At 39.2% G+C, this 16,749-nt stretch overlaps 1 protein-coding gene across 4 annotated transcripts in view; it reads right to left on the reverse strand.

Moving 5' to 3' along the window:
- Window positions 1-15,845, reverse strand: part of MLLT3 (MLLT3 super elongation complex subunit) — a 254,148-nt gene extending 238,303 nt beyond the window's left edge. For 2 of the 4 annotated variants that reach the window (XM_087444676.1, XM_087444675.1), the window contains exon 1: window positions 14,014-14,150. Coding sequence is in view for 2 of the 4 variants with exons in the window: in XM_087444673.1 (XP_087300799.1) it covers window positions 14,014-14,194; window positions 15,572-15,583 (193 nt within the window). In the remaining 2 variants the exon portion in view is untranslated. Of the gene's footprint in view, window positions 1-14,013; window positions 14,195-15,119; window positions 15,343-15,571 lie in introns of those variants that run through there. The other 2 variants (XM_087444673.1, XM_087444674.1) reach the window with 2 other exon arrangements.
- Window positions 15,846-16,749: the final 904 nt, after the last annotated feature.

Below are 16,749 nucleotides of genomic sequence, written 5' to 3' on the forward strand. Positions count from 1 at the left end.
CAGTATCTGGTTAGAACAGGTTTTAAAACAATTATTTTATTTTCTGTAGTATTTGCAGTCAAGACATCTACACAATTTAATTTAATAATAAAAATAGCAAGCAAATATTGTGAGCTGTAAGCAAGGTGCCAACGAGGATATTTTCCTCATTCTCAGCCACACCTCAATCCTAAAGAAAGGAATCCAGGCCAGTATGAATCCCATTCAGAATTCTCTCAAAAGGAATAGAAATAGTTAAATAAAAATTTATCAGCAGAACTAAATTAAGCCCATGGAAAATAATGTCATTCCAAATGCTAGCAAATAGAATTTAAACTAGCAATTTCATTCAAGCAGCTAATAAAGAAATGCTCAGATCACGAACATCAATTTTCATATTTTACATTCTAAGGTGGAGTTAATCTAACTATAATTTATGAACTTGATAAAAGCATCTAATACCAAAGAGAAAACAGACATTTTTAGTTGACATAGTTTTGCTATGCATTATGCATTTGCTATGCAAAGTAACTTTTAATGGTTATTTTTTAATGTTAAAAAGGCAAAAATGTTTTCCCTTAGATCATAATATCACAGACTTAGATAAATATTTGATTGCAGAGACCTTTTAAGACAACTAAAATTAACTCCCTCATTTTGCAGAAATCATTTCTTTTAGTTGTGTTTAAGGAATATTCACATCAATCTATCAGCATTGTACATAAAACATGAAATTACATTTTATTTTCATTTTAAAACTTCTAGTTATTTTTGTAGCCTATATATGAAATATTAAAACTATTTTAATACTAAAATATTGTTTATGTTTATACAATTATGTATCAATTCTCCATGCAAAAAGGACCCGTTCTTTTTTCTCTACCCCAAACATATTATTTTTGCCTTGGCTGGTAGTTGTTTTGGTACTTTTTATATCTCATAATTTAATGTTTAACTTTCAAATTATATAGAAAGATTCACAAACTGGAAATGGGTCTTTATTTCCAACTACAGATCCCATTTATTCCTTACACTATCACCATATATCTAAACTGATGAGAGTCTTTTCATTTGCAGTCAATTTTTAAAGTCAGATATAGACTCTGGAAAATTTTCTAACACTACACATCAAGATAAATATATTAATTAACAAAGTTATACTTATCAAAACTCCACAGGTAACAAAGGTCAAAACTTTTCAAAACATTCCTACGTACTCCAAAAATGTATACTGAGCTGAAATATTAACCATAGTTGTCTTTCGGTTACAAAGAATATCTTATAGTAGCATGTACTTATAAATCAGGTTAATCTGATTAATTCTAAAATAGACACAACATTAATTTTCCAGAAAGGTTAAGAACATGATATACATATTTATTTTAAAGCTTACAATCAACTTAGGAAACATCTGTGTATATAGTCACTGTAACATTAAAGGAAAATGCTCAAAATGACAAATGGTTAAAATTTCAAATAAAATATAGAAACATTCCTTGGGGAAGACATTCCTATTTATGTTCCAAATGAGATTACTTTTTTAAAAAAAAGAAAAAGCTTATTGTAAACATGTCCATATGGACATTCAAATATCTAGTTTTACTTTCACATAAGTAATACATCATTCAAGAAAGGTGAAAACTTCAACAAATTTTACTGATGACAGAATTTCCTGATATCCCACAACCCAGAGATACCTTCTGTTAACATTCTGCTATAGTATTTTCTTCCTGTCTTTTCACTGATGTATTTTTATCTGTCACACAATTCTCAAAATGTGGGTAAAGACGAACAATTCTAGCCATTTTAATACAAAGATAATGGACTGGGGGCCGGCCCGGTGGCATAGTGGTTAAGTTCACACGCTCTGCTTCGGCAGCCCAAGGTTTGCAGGTTCAAATCCTGGGCGCAGACCTACGCACCACTCATGGCTCATCAAGCCATGCTGTGGCGGCCTCCCACATACCAAAAATAGAGGGGGATGGGCATAGATGTTAGCTCAGGGCAATCTTCCTCAGGGGAAAAAAAAAAAAAAAAGAAAGAAAGAAAGAAAATGGACTGAATCAAGTATTAAAATCAATGATGATGATTCACCCAAAAAGAGCCTCCACAGAAAGATACTATGTCAAATAACATTAACTACCAGCTACTGCATAGCCTTTACAACATAAGAAACTTCTCATTTATTTGCTGCTCTCTAAAAATGTCTGCATTTGTGTATTTCTGTATAAATTAAATCCTTGGCTCTAGTTAGTCATTCAACGATTCCTTTAACAAGCTGCAATGCTAACTAGAATTATTTTTCTTTGAGCTGAAAGTTAAGCAGTACGTTGCAAGTAAAGAGTGGAAGGGTCCTTGCTTTTCAAGACAATTTTAATTAAGCATTTGAATTATTAAATAGAAAACCCTGCCAAGTATGTATGTTGAGTGATCAAAGATTTGATATACTTTCTTCTAACCTGTTCACATGATAATGTAAGTCCAAGTTCCCAATTATTATTCTACTGATAATAGAAACATGTAGTTATCTGAAACATGATACTTCAGAAAAGTAAATTGAGTGACAAAATTTCAAAGTCTGGCCTATGTTACATGAAACGCCAAAAAAAATCAGTCGACTTTCATGAAAAACTCAAGGATCTAATGACCTGGTCAAGAGCCATACTTGAGGAAGAAGAAATAAACACACAGGGTGTCTTGAGATCTTGGAACGCTCCAACCTACGAATAGTAGTTAATGGTTGCTATAAATGGCACCAATATCATCAGAAAGTAGCTTTTCATAACCAAAACTTAATCACCTATTTGGTGAATGACCCATCTTCTACTTCCCTATTACTGCACGTCTTTGACCCATTTCACTATTCACTCACCATTAAAAAAGGTAAAATGCCAATATACTGAATTTCATATCAACATTGTTTTCTCAAAAAATAATTCTCCAAATTGCTACACTCCTCAAAAGTGAGAAATCAAATACAGCAGCACATGTCTATTGTCTAGCATGCAAGTCAATATACCTTTGATATCTAATAAATGTTAGTCATTTCATCATTATAAAAACACTAGATCAACGACACACTCAAAATTTATCCCTTTTTAAAAACTAAGGAAAAATAATATTTCAGAGCTGGAAAAGCCCACACAGTTTATTCAATCCAAACACATCCCTTCTACCTCCCAGGCCAGGGCCTTTCCTGCTGCATTGCTAAACACTGCTCCTACCAGTTACTGGAATACATCTGACTCCTATTTTTAAAGCTAAAAGCCTAGTTGTATTTCATGGATTGAGTAGTAAAAAAATGATAGACCTGGCCAAGTCTCTCAAATCTGTGTCTAGCTTTTAAAAAAGTATCCAAAGTAGGTGAAGAAAAAATAAAGAAAAGACGGAAAAGGAAAAAAATTCATTCTTGCCTATATCATAAGCTAAAACACATTCTAGAAAATGTGATTCTCAGCAGACACAATGTTTCCTGTTAAATTCAAGTGGTGGTTCTGTTTACACAAAGTCAATTATTAGAGGTACAGAAGAAATGAGTTTCAGAACACTGAGTAATAACTGAACCACTTAGGGGAGTGGAAGCTAAAGTCAGGATTCTAAAACTTTTTCTGACTTATGATGTTTGTCTTCATGTTATATAGTTGCCAAAAACTTCCAGTGTCTAGAATACATTGATCAAATGTAGTACTCATGTGGATCAAATGTATGAATAACTTTTATTAAATGAATAATTTATATCAAGACAAAATTATTCATGCATGAAAATGTTCTGGAATTAAATAATGGCAACTGTTGCACAACCTTGTGAATATACTAAAAACCACTGAATTTTACACTTTAAAGGGGTGAATTTTACTGCATATGAAATGAAAAGAAAACCATCCAGTAGGTAGTCATACTATCCACAGTGATAACATAGGTCCCATCTCATGTGATGTGTAACTCTAATGCAGCACAGGAGGAACAACACATACGTATACAAGGAGAGGTGAGTGCCGGACTTCCTGAAGCATGGAACACATGCTAGGTGCTCCAGATAACGAAGAAAGTCGCTTCCCACCACTGGATCCTATTTCTGTGCACAGGTAGGAAAACTCATACGACAAGCATCTCTGATGAGACAATCTGGAGCTATGTCGACATTCTGAATAACCTATCCCGCTAACAGCAACCAAATCTCAACAGCCTAAACTCGCTATTGTTCACTAAATCACTACAAAACAGCTGCTTATAATATAGGACCAGGGAAAGAAATCAAATGAAGCAAAAAATTTTGTAAAAATACAACAATATTTCTTCAATACAAAGAAAGCTTTCATTATTCAGCTACTCATATTTAATGAAGTATTTTGGGTAAAAGGTATGGATAACATGAAGCCTACAATGAACCTTGTTTTTAAACATTCAAAATGTTATAAATGTTCATCAAAATAAAGAACAGTCTGACTCTAATCTCCCCCAACACTACCCTGGGAGGGACGGGGAAGAGTAGAGCATAAAACCTATCTGCAAAAATTAAAGGCATCATGCAGACTAAATTTATATCTAGAAGCATTAAGAGGCAAGTAAATCTCCCTACTCTCTAGTCCACTGCTATTGTTATTAATATTTTAGGAAATTGTTAATGTATACTTTGCTTTTTAAAATCAATACATACACACAGCATTTGGCCTGGTATGATGGGAAAATAGCAAACTAATGATTTCTGCTGGAAAGGAATGAAGAAAAAGTCTACTTTTGGCAAAATTAAATATTTTGAAATTTATTTGGCTCTGAGAATATCAATCTTCTAACATGGGTAATAACTCTAAATTCAACTGACCATCTTTATAATCACTTATGAATATTATTTTAAATAAATGGACTCTAGAATTAAGCTCAAGATAAGCCATAATTTTCCTTAATAAAAAATGATGGTGCATTGATTTTATTCAAAAAGTTAATTGTTAACTACTACATACCTACTAAATCACACCCAAAGGCTAGTCTTATCTTTTTCAGAAATTTAATGATAATAGCCTTCTACAGGCCTCAATCAGCGCAAACTTGTCATACTTAAGTTAAAATGATACAACATTATTTCTTAAAGCAATGTTCTGCATCCTTCATGGACTGCAATCCTACTGTGGGGGAGGGGCAAAATATTACAGGATACCTGCCATTCAGTAACAATTTTTCTTAACAATTTAATCTCAAAGGAAACCTTTAAATTAATCCATAAAATGAATGTGATTTTGCCTGAAAGTAGCTATAGAACTTTTTCCCCTTCAACAGCATCTACCATGGTTACCACCACTTAATTAAATCCCAGATCATGTCTACAAAAGCAGTTATTGCTGAACATTTGTCTGCTAATATAAGCGAATAATTACTCAATGTTTTAAAAGTAAACATTTACCGCCATTTATTACTAGTTATCTTTGCACTGGCACACTTGTGACTCATGCTGTCTACATGCAAGATCACTTCACATTTCTAGGCTTCTGATTAAAAGTAAATTGAGAGGGTAAACAAAGATGAAGAATCTCAAGTGTCTTTTCCAGCTCTCAAAGACACAAGCACATTGAAGGCAGGGACCTCCTCTTTCTCATATTTACATCTAACCCAGTCCTTTCACTGTATCCTGCACATATCAAGTCTGTTGCTTAAGCACATTACCATGCCCACAAATTATATTCTTATACAAAACCCCAAAACCAGACAGGAAAACAAAACAAAACAAAATACATCAATTTGACAAAATTAAAAACTTGCATATAACAAAAAGACACCATACGTTAACATTAAAAGAAAAAGAAACAAAAATGGGACAAGATATTTTCAACACAAATAACAAAAGATTAACATCCTACAAATAAGAAAAAAAATTCCAATCTTTTTTTTTTTTTTAAAGACAAAGGATATAAAAAGAAGTCAATAAAGAGGAAATCCAAAACGGTCAATAAACATATAGGAAATGCTTAACCCCACTAGTAATCAAAGAAACGCAAATGAAAACAAAAAGATAACATATTTCAACTAAATATCAAGAATAAGAAATCTTAAAACATCCAGTGTCGGCAAAGATGTAGAGAAAATGGTACTCATCCCGACAAGACACTGACACAACTACTTTGTAGAGCAATCTGACAATGTCTAGTACAAATGAAAACACACTCACAGTTCAAATTCTAGGCCTAGTTCCAAAATCTTGTTCATTTGAACAAGGTAACACATACAAAGATGTTCACTGCACAGAATGGAAAATGACCTATATATTCCTCAATTGGACAGAAAAGTAAGCACAGAACCTATTCCTATGATTAAATACTAAGCAGAAGAAATCAAATGGAATGAATTGGTTCTCTATAGATGAAATGTGGAAAGGTTCAAAAACATATTGAGTGGGGGGAAAAGCAAGGCACAAAATTACTCACGCATGAAAATGTTCTGGAATTAAATAATGGCAACTGTTGCACAACCTTGGGAATATACTAAAAACCACTGAATTTTACACTTGAAAGGGGTGAATTTTATGGCATGTGAATTATAGCTCAATCGAAAAAAATGATTTGCCTGGTATGATACTCTTCACGATGATTTTAAGATACAATATACTGCTACTTGTAGCACTATAAACGTGTAAGTAGACATAAATAGACGGAAAAGAGGCTGAAGAGTTGGAAGAAACGGCTGGGAAGCATTTAAAAACTTTAGCTACATCTATACTACTTAATTCCCTAAAATCAAAACAGAGAATCAAATATGATAAAATGTAAACATTTCATTTCATTCTGTTCATTCTTGGTAGTGAGGATTTGAATGTCTGTTATATCATTCTTTCCTTTGTGTTTTCCTGTACTGGTTTTTTTTTGGGGGGGTGGGGATACAAAAATGGCACAAAACAGGCATATCACAAACCACAAATGGTAAATATATACATACATAAAGATATGTGGCATTACTAATCAAATAAATGCAAATAAAAATGAAGTATCATTTCACCCAGCAGATTAACAAAGATCTAAAAAAAAAAAAGAAAAAAAAACTATTAATTCCCAGTATTGGCAACTATGTGGGGAAATGACCTCCCAACCTCTGGGGAAATAGAAACTGGTACAATCTTTTTGGAGGAAAATTTGGTAATGCATATCAAAATTTAAAATCTATATACCTTGACTCAACTACCTCCCTTCTGGAAATTTAACAAAAGGAAATTACAGCAAAAGCCATAAAAATGAATGTCAAGGATGTTCATCATGGCATTATTCACAACAAATTAAAACTGAGAACAATCTTAATGTCCCAATAAAGTATAATAAATTTATATTCAATGTTATACCATAAAATTCAACTTTAAAAAGATGATATTCCACCAATATACCATGAGGGTAGGAATGTTCATCGGTGCTTTATCCCCAGCTCCCAGAAGTGTTCTAGACACACAGCAGATGCTCCCAAAAAACACTTGTTGAATGAATTAATGCTAACGTACAGTTTATATACATATATAAAGATGTCTACCAAAATATTAATTATGGTCATCTATGAAGAATTTTCAGGTAACTCCTTTCTTTATATTTCTGTAGTTTAATTTTTCTACAATGAATGCATACCTATAAATCAGAAAATAACTTTCATTTGCATGTAAAAATATATATGGGTTTCCATAAAAGCTGCACTGTACAATTGTGCAATGTAATTTCTCAGTTTCTGTGATATCTATAGTTTTTTTAAAAAACTTATGAATTAGTACCTGTAATATCATCAGTGGCAATTATTTATCCAAGGACTCTTTTCAGACAAATTATATTCCCAAAAATCAATATAGCACTACAAACAAGAATAAGGAAAACCACAAAATATAAGAGAATAAAAGATTAAGGCACTAAAATACATGTTATGAGGAAGAGGATGAACTAAAGAGACTAGCCACACACACAAAATAAAATGTTTTAAAAGAATATTAATTTGGGGGCCGGGCCCGTGGCTTAGCAGTTAAGTGCTCGCGCTCCGCTACTAGTGGCCCGGGTTTGGATCCCGGGTGTGCACCGACGCACCGCTTCTCCGGCCATGCTGAGGCCACATCCACATACAGCAACTAGAAGGATGTGCAACTATAACATACAACTATCTACTGGGGCTTTGGGGAGAAAAACGGAATAAAAGGAAAAGGATTGGCAATAGATGTTAGCTCAGGGCCAGTCTTCCTCAGCAAAAAGGGGAGGATTGGCATGGATGTTAGCTCAGGGCTGATCTTCCTCACAAACAAAAAAAGAATATTAATTTGTATCACTGAGACAAGAGAATTTCTCTTTCTACATGTTAGCTGCTTCTTTGAGATGTGAAGACATAAAATCAAAAAGAAACTACAAAAGCCAAGGGAAAAAATTAAACAATTCCATATTATTTCCATTAGGACAGTGTGAAACATTCTGTTTCAGAGAACAAAAGTATCCTAAAATCCGATCAATAAAGTCAAGTGCAGTAATATATCAAGAACTTGCTTAACTATATAACTGGTATAATTGTTTAACATCTCCCCTGCTCCCCAAGCATCTAATCTTTCCAAGTTCTCTTTTGAAGACTTAAGTCACTAAGAGAGAAAAAATTTTAAAAGTTCCACATCTTAGAACTATAAAAGCTGTGTTAGTAGTAGGGATCATCTGTAACAGATGACCAGGAAAAAAGCTGAAGGCCTGAGGTTGGTCCATGGAAGACCACTGAAGAAAACGTCAAAGAACCAAGAGAAGGAACAAAAAGGATCTTTAAGGTAAAATAATGAAACCTACTAATACCCCTGCCCTGGCTACCTCACAGAGGTAGTTCTACAGAGGGTCATCTAAAATAACAGAGGTAAAAGACTTCTACCTAATACAGATAATATACCATAAAATAGACAGTGATATTAACTACAAAATACATCCAATGAAACCCAAGTTTGGATTTTCTTTTTCTGAAAAAAATTGTTAGATAATTGTTACCCTGGAATTCAACCATGCAAATATCTTAGATTTATCTTTTCTCTTTCCATTAAATGAGTGTTTATTAGCAACAATAATAATGGTTAAAAAAATAAGCTTCCACATATTAACAGGGCAGTTTATCTGTGCCAGGTTGTGAGTTGAATATTTTATATCAGAATTCTCTAAGTATAGTCCGGACACCCCAGACTTTTCCAGGTATTGGCAAAGCTAAAACTATTTTCATAACAACTCTAGGACATTATTTGCCTTTTTCACTCTCATTCTCTCGTAAGTGCATAGTAGAGTTTTCCAGAAGCTACATGGTGTGTGATAACACAACAGCCTGAATACAGAAGCACATAAGAGGATCCAGTTGTCTTCTATTAAACAAAACATTAAAGAGATTTGCACACAAAAAAAGTAAAATGATACCATTATTCTCTTCTTTTTGTTTCAGAAAATATTTATTTTTCATTAAAATAGTATTTATGTGCTAACATGTAATGGGTTGATGTAATTTGTTTAAATGTCTCAGGTTTAATTTCTAATAAAGTAAATATTAATAGATATAACTTAGAAAAAACTCCTTAGAGTCTTCAATTTTTAAGAGTGTAAAGGGGTCTTAAGATCACTAAGTTTGATAATAGTTGATTCATATTTAGTCCTCAATTTGAGGTAATGCTTCTACTCTATCATGATTCTTGTAACACAAATGAGAAAACATACACAGAAGTGACTTGCTCATGATCACTCAAGGGGTCTCTTAAGGCAGCATTTGAATACAAGTCTGTAATTCCTAACCCTAACTCCTCCTCACCACTGAGCAACAATATCTCCCCAAGATAGTTAAAGATCATTTTTAGATAGCTACGTGCTAATTCCTGTTTAAAAGGCAATATTCTCTATTGGGTCTTTACTCTCTTTTAGTTTTAAAAAGTAATGAGTGCTCACCGGAATGCTTTAACTACACAGAATTAACTTTTTTAAAAAATCAAACTACAAAAATAACCTGCCATCACTGCCAACACCATAAGCACCGACTAAAGAAAACTATTGGTAAGAGTTTGGTGCCCACTCATCCAGAATTTATTTATACACATGCACACATATACTTTTTATCTGTATAAGCACATTTTTTTTAAATGGGATCACACTGATTTAGCAACTTGCTTTATTTCGCTTAATATCTCTTGAAGATCCTCCTGCATCTACAAATAGATTTACCCTCTTTTTACTAGATTACCATCATTTAACTGTACCCACTTGAGGTCCCCTATATGGCTTGCTTCCAATTTTTTGCTATTAAAAAAGTCACTAGAAATATGCTGTATCTTTGTGTAGTTGTTAAGCCATATCTGATGGAAAATTCCTAGAAGTAAAATTGCTGGGTCAAAGGGCATAAACATTTAAAATCTTAATAGATGTTGCCAAATACCCTCCAAAATGTCCGTGCTCAATATACATTCTCACTAACAGCATATGAGATTTCCTCCAGCAATTCAGCTTTTAAGTACCTTGGAAAATTATATTTTATGTCACTTCAAAATGCCAAAATAGTAAAACTGTTCTCACTGGTCATCTTAATTCCATACAGAACTCTACACAAATCTTATAGCACTCGCTGAGCGTATCAGTAGAGTCAACCAACTTTATTTTTTCCTTAAACCTTTTAAATATCTCAGAAGAGAAAATATACCAGGTGCACACAATATCTTCAACTAGTAAACTCTCAAATTTTAGATACTCTGATAAAAAGCTATCCAAATTATTTCAGAAGACTAACACAAATCAGAACTACACAGTAAAGCTGGGCTCAAACACTTAAAGGAAAGTTATGTGTGGATTTATTATGCTTTATCTGCCCACTCAAAGGACTAAGGCTGCAAATAAAAAGCTATCAAATTATACCAGTGGCCAAATTAGCTTCCATAAAATAATAAGCAACAGATTTCATATCATAAATGTCAATTGAACAGATTGTAATAGTAAGGATGACTGTAATTGGAAAGAAAGTTCACTCAAATTCACATCATCCTGAAAATGAAAACATTAATATTTTAAATGAAATGTTTTGAATGTGGCTATTCATTTCATTCACATCAGACTATTATAAATCTTTGGGACTAATAAATAAGATATGGTCTTTTTTTGCAAGTAGATAGTTTTAAAATGCATTATACTCTGACCTGCCTATTCTGTAACGGCTAATGGATATTCCAGGTTTCGCTATTTCATCAAAATCTCTTTTCTAGGACTTTGTGCTAGTAGTTTTAAATTGAAAGTCTCCAATACATCTTTGGGACAACGTAAAACCTCATTAATTCAAGTCCAATTAGCTCAATTGTGAAATGGTATATGTAATTCTCATTAGGCAACAAGTTGAAAATATTATAATTTCTTCCTCTACGAGTTCTCATAATATTACTGTGAAATGAAGGAAATCAACCTGAAAATCATTTCACTTTTCCAAGCCAAAGATTTATTTAACTAAAGACTCATCCATCTTCATGGCTGAGCAGATCATCCTCAGTTCTAAGGTCCACTTCTGTTTATCAGCTACCGTACAGTGAAAGTGATTTAACTTGTTATTAATAGCCATTTACAGTTTAGAGTAGGTGCATTTCTTTTAAATATCTTTAACTCAGATTTTTCACAGTCATTTTTGCAGTTTCTCCCATTTCCAATCCTATCCCTTATAGATCTAGAATATCGCAAATACAGCAGTTTAAAAGGTACAGAAGTAGACTTAGAAATATCTGGCATTCTTATTCTGTATTTATTCTTATCATTTTGAAAGACCTTATAAGCCAAAAAGTAAGTCCTAAGATAAGTGGCATGTTTGGTGTTACTTGATTTTACAACTAACTATTCCCAATGAACAGAGAAACCTTCTCTTGCAATCTGAATCATGTGTAATTACAGTACGACAAGGTCTCTCCTGGGCTATGTAAGCTGGCATTTTTCCCAGGACTTGTCACATCATGGGAAGCACACATACAAATAAAAATCCAAAAATAAACATTTTAAAACAATGGCTTATAGACTACATAAAGAAACTCCACAGTTGAGAAAAATGGAAGAGCCCAACCGACAAGCAGACATCTCTCACCAGAGACATCTGAGAAGACATCAGTGTTATCAAGCGGCTTACCACACCTAGCAACAACTCCCAGGTGTGGGTTGTGTGGGTGGCACCCTCAGGTTCCCTCAGGCTGGACAGAAAATCATTAAGTCTGGGAAATAAAGGGGAATGTCACCACACACTCACAGAAGCAGAGAAACAGTGGTGGAATATGGGGAAGTTGATCATCTTTAATTTCATAATGCCAATTTGTTGATTATGTTAAAGAGCCTAAACAAAGTTATCTTAAGAACTACACCTTCTGCCAACTGACTTAATTTTCCTAATACAATAAATATTGCTTTTTTTGTTAAGTGTATTTCACCTCAAAGTGAATAGCAGCCAAGTAGTCTCATATGTATGTACCAAGGATCTTAGGAGGTGATTTCTTTTGTTTAAACTCCTCTGCAGTGGCTCTGTAGATGCATGAAAAGGGAGACAAGATTCCCCAGGAAGCATCATACTCAACCTCATATAGTGACAGAAACTTGACAATACTCATCCTTCTCACAGTTTTGAGGAAATATGAAGTTTAATATCTCTGGCTATATTTTGATATGAAATGCTAACAAAATCTAAATGTTATTTCCTAGAGCCCATGCATATTCCTACCCCTCTATTAGAAGCTGGATTCATTTATGAACCATCCAGCAAAGCCCATCAAATTCAACTGTTCAAGTTTTCAAGAGGAGCCATAAAACAAACCACCAAAGGCAAAACATACAATCTTACGTCCCATTCCAGGAGCTCTGGAAACAAAAATAAGCATCAACAGAAACCTCTGCCACCTCTAAGACATACAGCATTTCTCCTTTCTTTATTCAGCCCCTGAATGTTCAATGATTTCCACGTAGCTCTAAGCAGAATGGATTTATTACGATGTTCCTCTAAGAAACTGCAGGAGTTCTAGATGCCAATAAAGATTACGGATCAAATGGAAGATAACTACTAACCATTGTGTCGACTTAGATAAATAAACCTGCTCACAAACAAAGCACCTTATTGTATTTGTACTGTTACCTCCACTAATCCAACTAAAACAACCAGACAGTGGCTTTCCAGACGCTGAAGGGAATAGAAATCGGGATTTCTCAAACCGTCTTTAAATTTCTTTGAAAACAACACCCCGTTTCTTTTTTTCAAAACTGTCCTTTATGGAAAATGTTTGGGACCGCAGAGCCTGAGCAGGATTATGCAAACTCTACACCAAGGCTAAAAACCAAGGTGCGGAAGGACTGAAGGAGAAGGCAAGACAACACTGCTGCTCTGTAACTTAGCTTCGACCTTTGCAGGGACCCACTTCCCTGCAGATCACATCGGGCAGACACTTCGGAACCTGCTCAAAATCGAATGAGCAATCAAGTGCCATCGGGGGCTAGGGATGAGTAAGCCCTCCAACTAAACATAAAATCCTGACAGTGGGGCCGGGGGTGGCTAACCCACAAAAGGAAAAGTCTATGACAACTGGCACCCAATGCCTCACCCACAGGGAGGAAGGCAGAGAAAACCCTTAAAGAGAGGCGACTTCTCAAGGCGGAAGAATAACTACATCCCACGCATTCTTTACTAATAACAGGTAAATTTCAATTGCTCTAGGAAAAAAAGGCGCAAGCTGTTTATTTCCTCTAGCCCCACTCCCCACACCTCCAAACCCAACAACTAATTGCACCTTCCCCGCAGAACCCACAGCTAACCCCCGAGGACCGGTGAGGGCTGCCTTGGGATGAATAAACACTCGACACCTGACGGTCCTTTCTCTGCGGTGACTTTCATGAAGCTCAAGTCGCGCGCGCGGGCGGGAGCCCGGACCTGGCCGGCACGGCGCCGCGCACCCTGGTCCCGCGGCTACGCCGGCGAGCGCGACGCGGGGGGCGGGGAGAGGGGCAGGGGGACCGCCCGGCCCAAGCGATTGTTTCCTCCGCCAGCAAAGACATTTTTCATCAAGCTCCTTTTGTATTCGAGCCGTACCTCTTTTTGGCCTAGGAAAGCTTTCGTGCAAGTGGAAGACGACTTTCTCCACAAAGTGCTGTATGTTACTGTGCTCCGGGCCGCGCACGAACACCATCCAGTCGTGGGTGAAGCCCTCCACGGTGGGTTTTTTCCTCACCTGGGCGCGGTGCCCCAGCTCCAGCTTCACCTGCACGGCACACTGCGGGCAGGGGGAGGAGAGACAGCCGTGAACAACAGGAAGGCGACCGTTCGACACTGAACATTGCGCCTGACATTTTTTTTCCTCCTTCTTGAAACGCACATAAAAGGAAACGGCGGTGCCCTCTGCATCCACGTTTCACGCGCGTGGGCGCGCACACCCCACACCCCCCAGTACACCCCACCCGGGCGCCCCAGCCCCGGGCGCCCCAGGACCGCAGCCACACCGGCCCGATTGTAACGGAATGTTACCCCCAATCGGGAAGGGGGTCCGGGGGTCGGGGGGAAGAGGGAGAGCACACTCAGCTACTACAAGCACAACAAATACATCGGAAACAAATTAGAAGACAATTAGGAGGCGATGCCGGGACGGTTTCCCAGCGTGGGAGAGGAGGTAGCTGGGACCTCGAGGTGGGTTTCTGGCGAGCCCCCTCCCTGGAAGTACCGCGGCGACAGGCACACGCCGAGGAAGTCTTTGTGTACGTGTGTGTGTGCGTGCGTGTGGAGCGCTGTGCCAGGCGGAATGGAAACTACAGGCAGCCTCTGCTGATGGGCACAAACTCCCGTGCTCTTACCACGGGGTTCGTCCACAACAAAAATGAGACGTCGTCACACACACACACGCCCGCAGGAAAACACGCCGAGGCATCCATAACTTAAGGCACCCCGCACCCCCCAGCGAAAAGCCCCACGCGATCGGCGAGGCCAGCCTCACGGAGCCCCCGCAACACACTTCCAAGAGCCAAAGTGGCCCCAAAGTACCTCCCACCTCCCCCAAAAAATGAAATGCAGAAAGGCAGGGCGGCGGGCGGACAGCTGCGGAGCCTCGCCTGCGCACAGCCCGGCGCGGGGGCAAAGTTGCGTGCAGCCCCGCCGCTGTCAGCCCGCACACTCCCGCTCACACACGCGCGCCGCGGAGAACGCACCATCGTAGCGGCCGCCCAGGCTGCTCGCCGCGTCCCTGGACTGTGCCCGCGGCTCCCGGCGGCGGCGGCGGCTGAAATATGGCTGAGTTATTATTCGCCTCCTTCCACCGTGTGTGAGTGTGTGTGAGTGCGCGCGTGTGAGCGAGAGTGCGCTTCTTGCGATTGCAAAGAGAGGCGAGGAGGGAGGCAGGCGCGGGGGGTGGAGGGGCGAGTGTGTGTTAGTGTGTGAGTGTGTCTGTGTGTGTGTGTGCGCGCGCGCCGGGGGGGGGGTGGAGAGGGAGGGGAGCGGAGGCTGAGGGAGAGGCAGCAGCTCCCTGCAAGCCGTACCAACCTTTCTCTAATTGGAACCGCGGAGCGCTGGCGCTGTCTGGGCTGCGGCGGCGGCGGCGCAGGGCGAGAGAGGAAAGGCGGGGAGGGGGGGGTCTTTTATTATTATTTTTGCAGGTACTTACCGAGCTAGCCATGCCTGGGGGCCCGGAGGTTTGCTGGGGTGTTGTGTGGTACCCCCCCTCCCCCGCCCCCCTCAGCTGTAATTCATGAAGAAGCTGCTATGAATGAGAGCGCGCCCGGGAGCGGAGGGTAGATGGCGGACATTCTCTGCCTTTTTCCCCCCGCGTTCGCTTGCTCGCTCGCTCGCTCGCTTATTAAACTCAGCCCCAAAAGCAAAAGCAGCAGCAGCAGCAGCAGCAGCTCCAGGGCCAGAGGATGAGATTCCGGAGCATGCGCCGTGGCGCCTGACACCGGGGCTCCGAGCCTCACGGGGCGGAGGGAGGGCGCGCGGGTGGGGCGGAGCGCGCGGGGAGGCCGAGCGAGCGAGCCAGGGGGAGCTCGAAAGAGCCAATCACCGGCCACCTCCCGAAACCCCGGCGGCCCGCACCGCCACACTGGAACGCCTCGCTTAAAGTAACAGGTTCCTGCTAGGGGGTGGGGGGGAGGTAGAGAGAACGGCGGGGAGGGGACGCTGGAGTGGGGAAAGCGGCCAGCTGGGGAGCCATCCCAGCCCCTGTGTAAACTCCTCTCGCCCTACAATAAAAAACGGATTAAAACTGCTGGAATGTAGCCACTGCGTAGAGCCCCCAGCAGCCGGAGAAGGGGTGTTAAATCAAGTCTTTGGCGTTAGTTAGCACGCTCGGGGGAGGGAGGGGGCTTTCTTTTACTTTCCACCACGTCTTTTTGTGGTTTTGTGCTGAAAAGGCAAGAACATACACCCAAACAAACTTACTTAAAGACAGCGAGAGAAATGCCACCCTACAAACAAGCATTAAAAAGCAATCGCTGAGACTGTTATAATCGGCCACAGTCCCCTGGCCCCTTTCTCCATCCACTCACAGGCACCTGCCCACCACCCCCACTCCCCGCCCTTCTGCTGCCGCCACCGAAAATTTAAAAATGAAATGAACAAGAGAGAAACAATGTTATTTCCTTCCAAGGGAATGCCTCCCGCGTTGGTAATCCCCGTCTGGGAGGCGTCCTAAAGCGGTGCCCAGGTAAAGGCACCTGGGAGTGCCGAGTGCAGACCCTCGAGGACCACGCTTGGAGTTGTTTTCTTCGGGAGGTTTCCCTCCTGACAGCCTGCTGGGTTGCATCAGAACGCGGAGGATTGTTCTCTGAGGACGCGCGGGACAACTGG

This window comes from Ceratotherium simum, chromosome 20 (assembly GCF_057802395.1).
Source record: "Ceratotherium simum simum isolate JZ-2026a chromosome 20, ASM5780239v1, whole genome shotgun sequence".
NCBI lineage: Eukaryota > Metazoa > Chordata > Mammalia > Perissodactyla > Rhinocerotidae > Ceratotherium > Ceratotherium simum.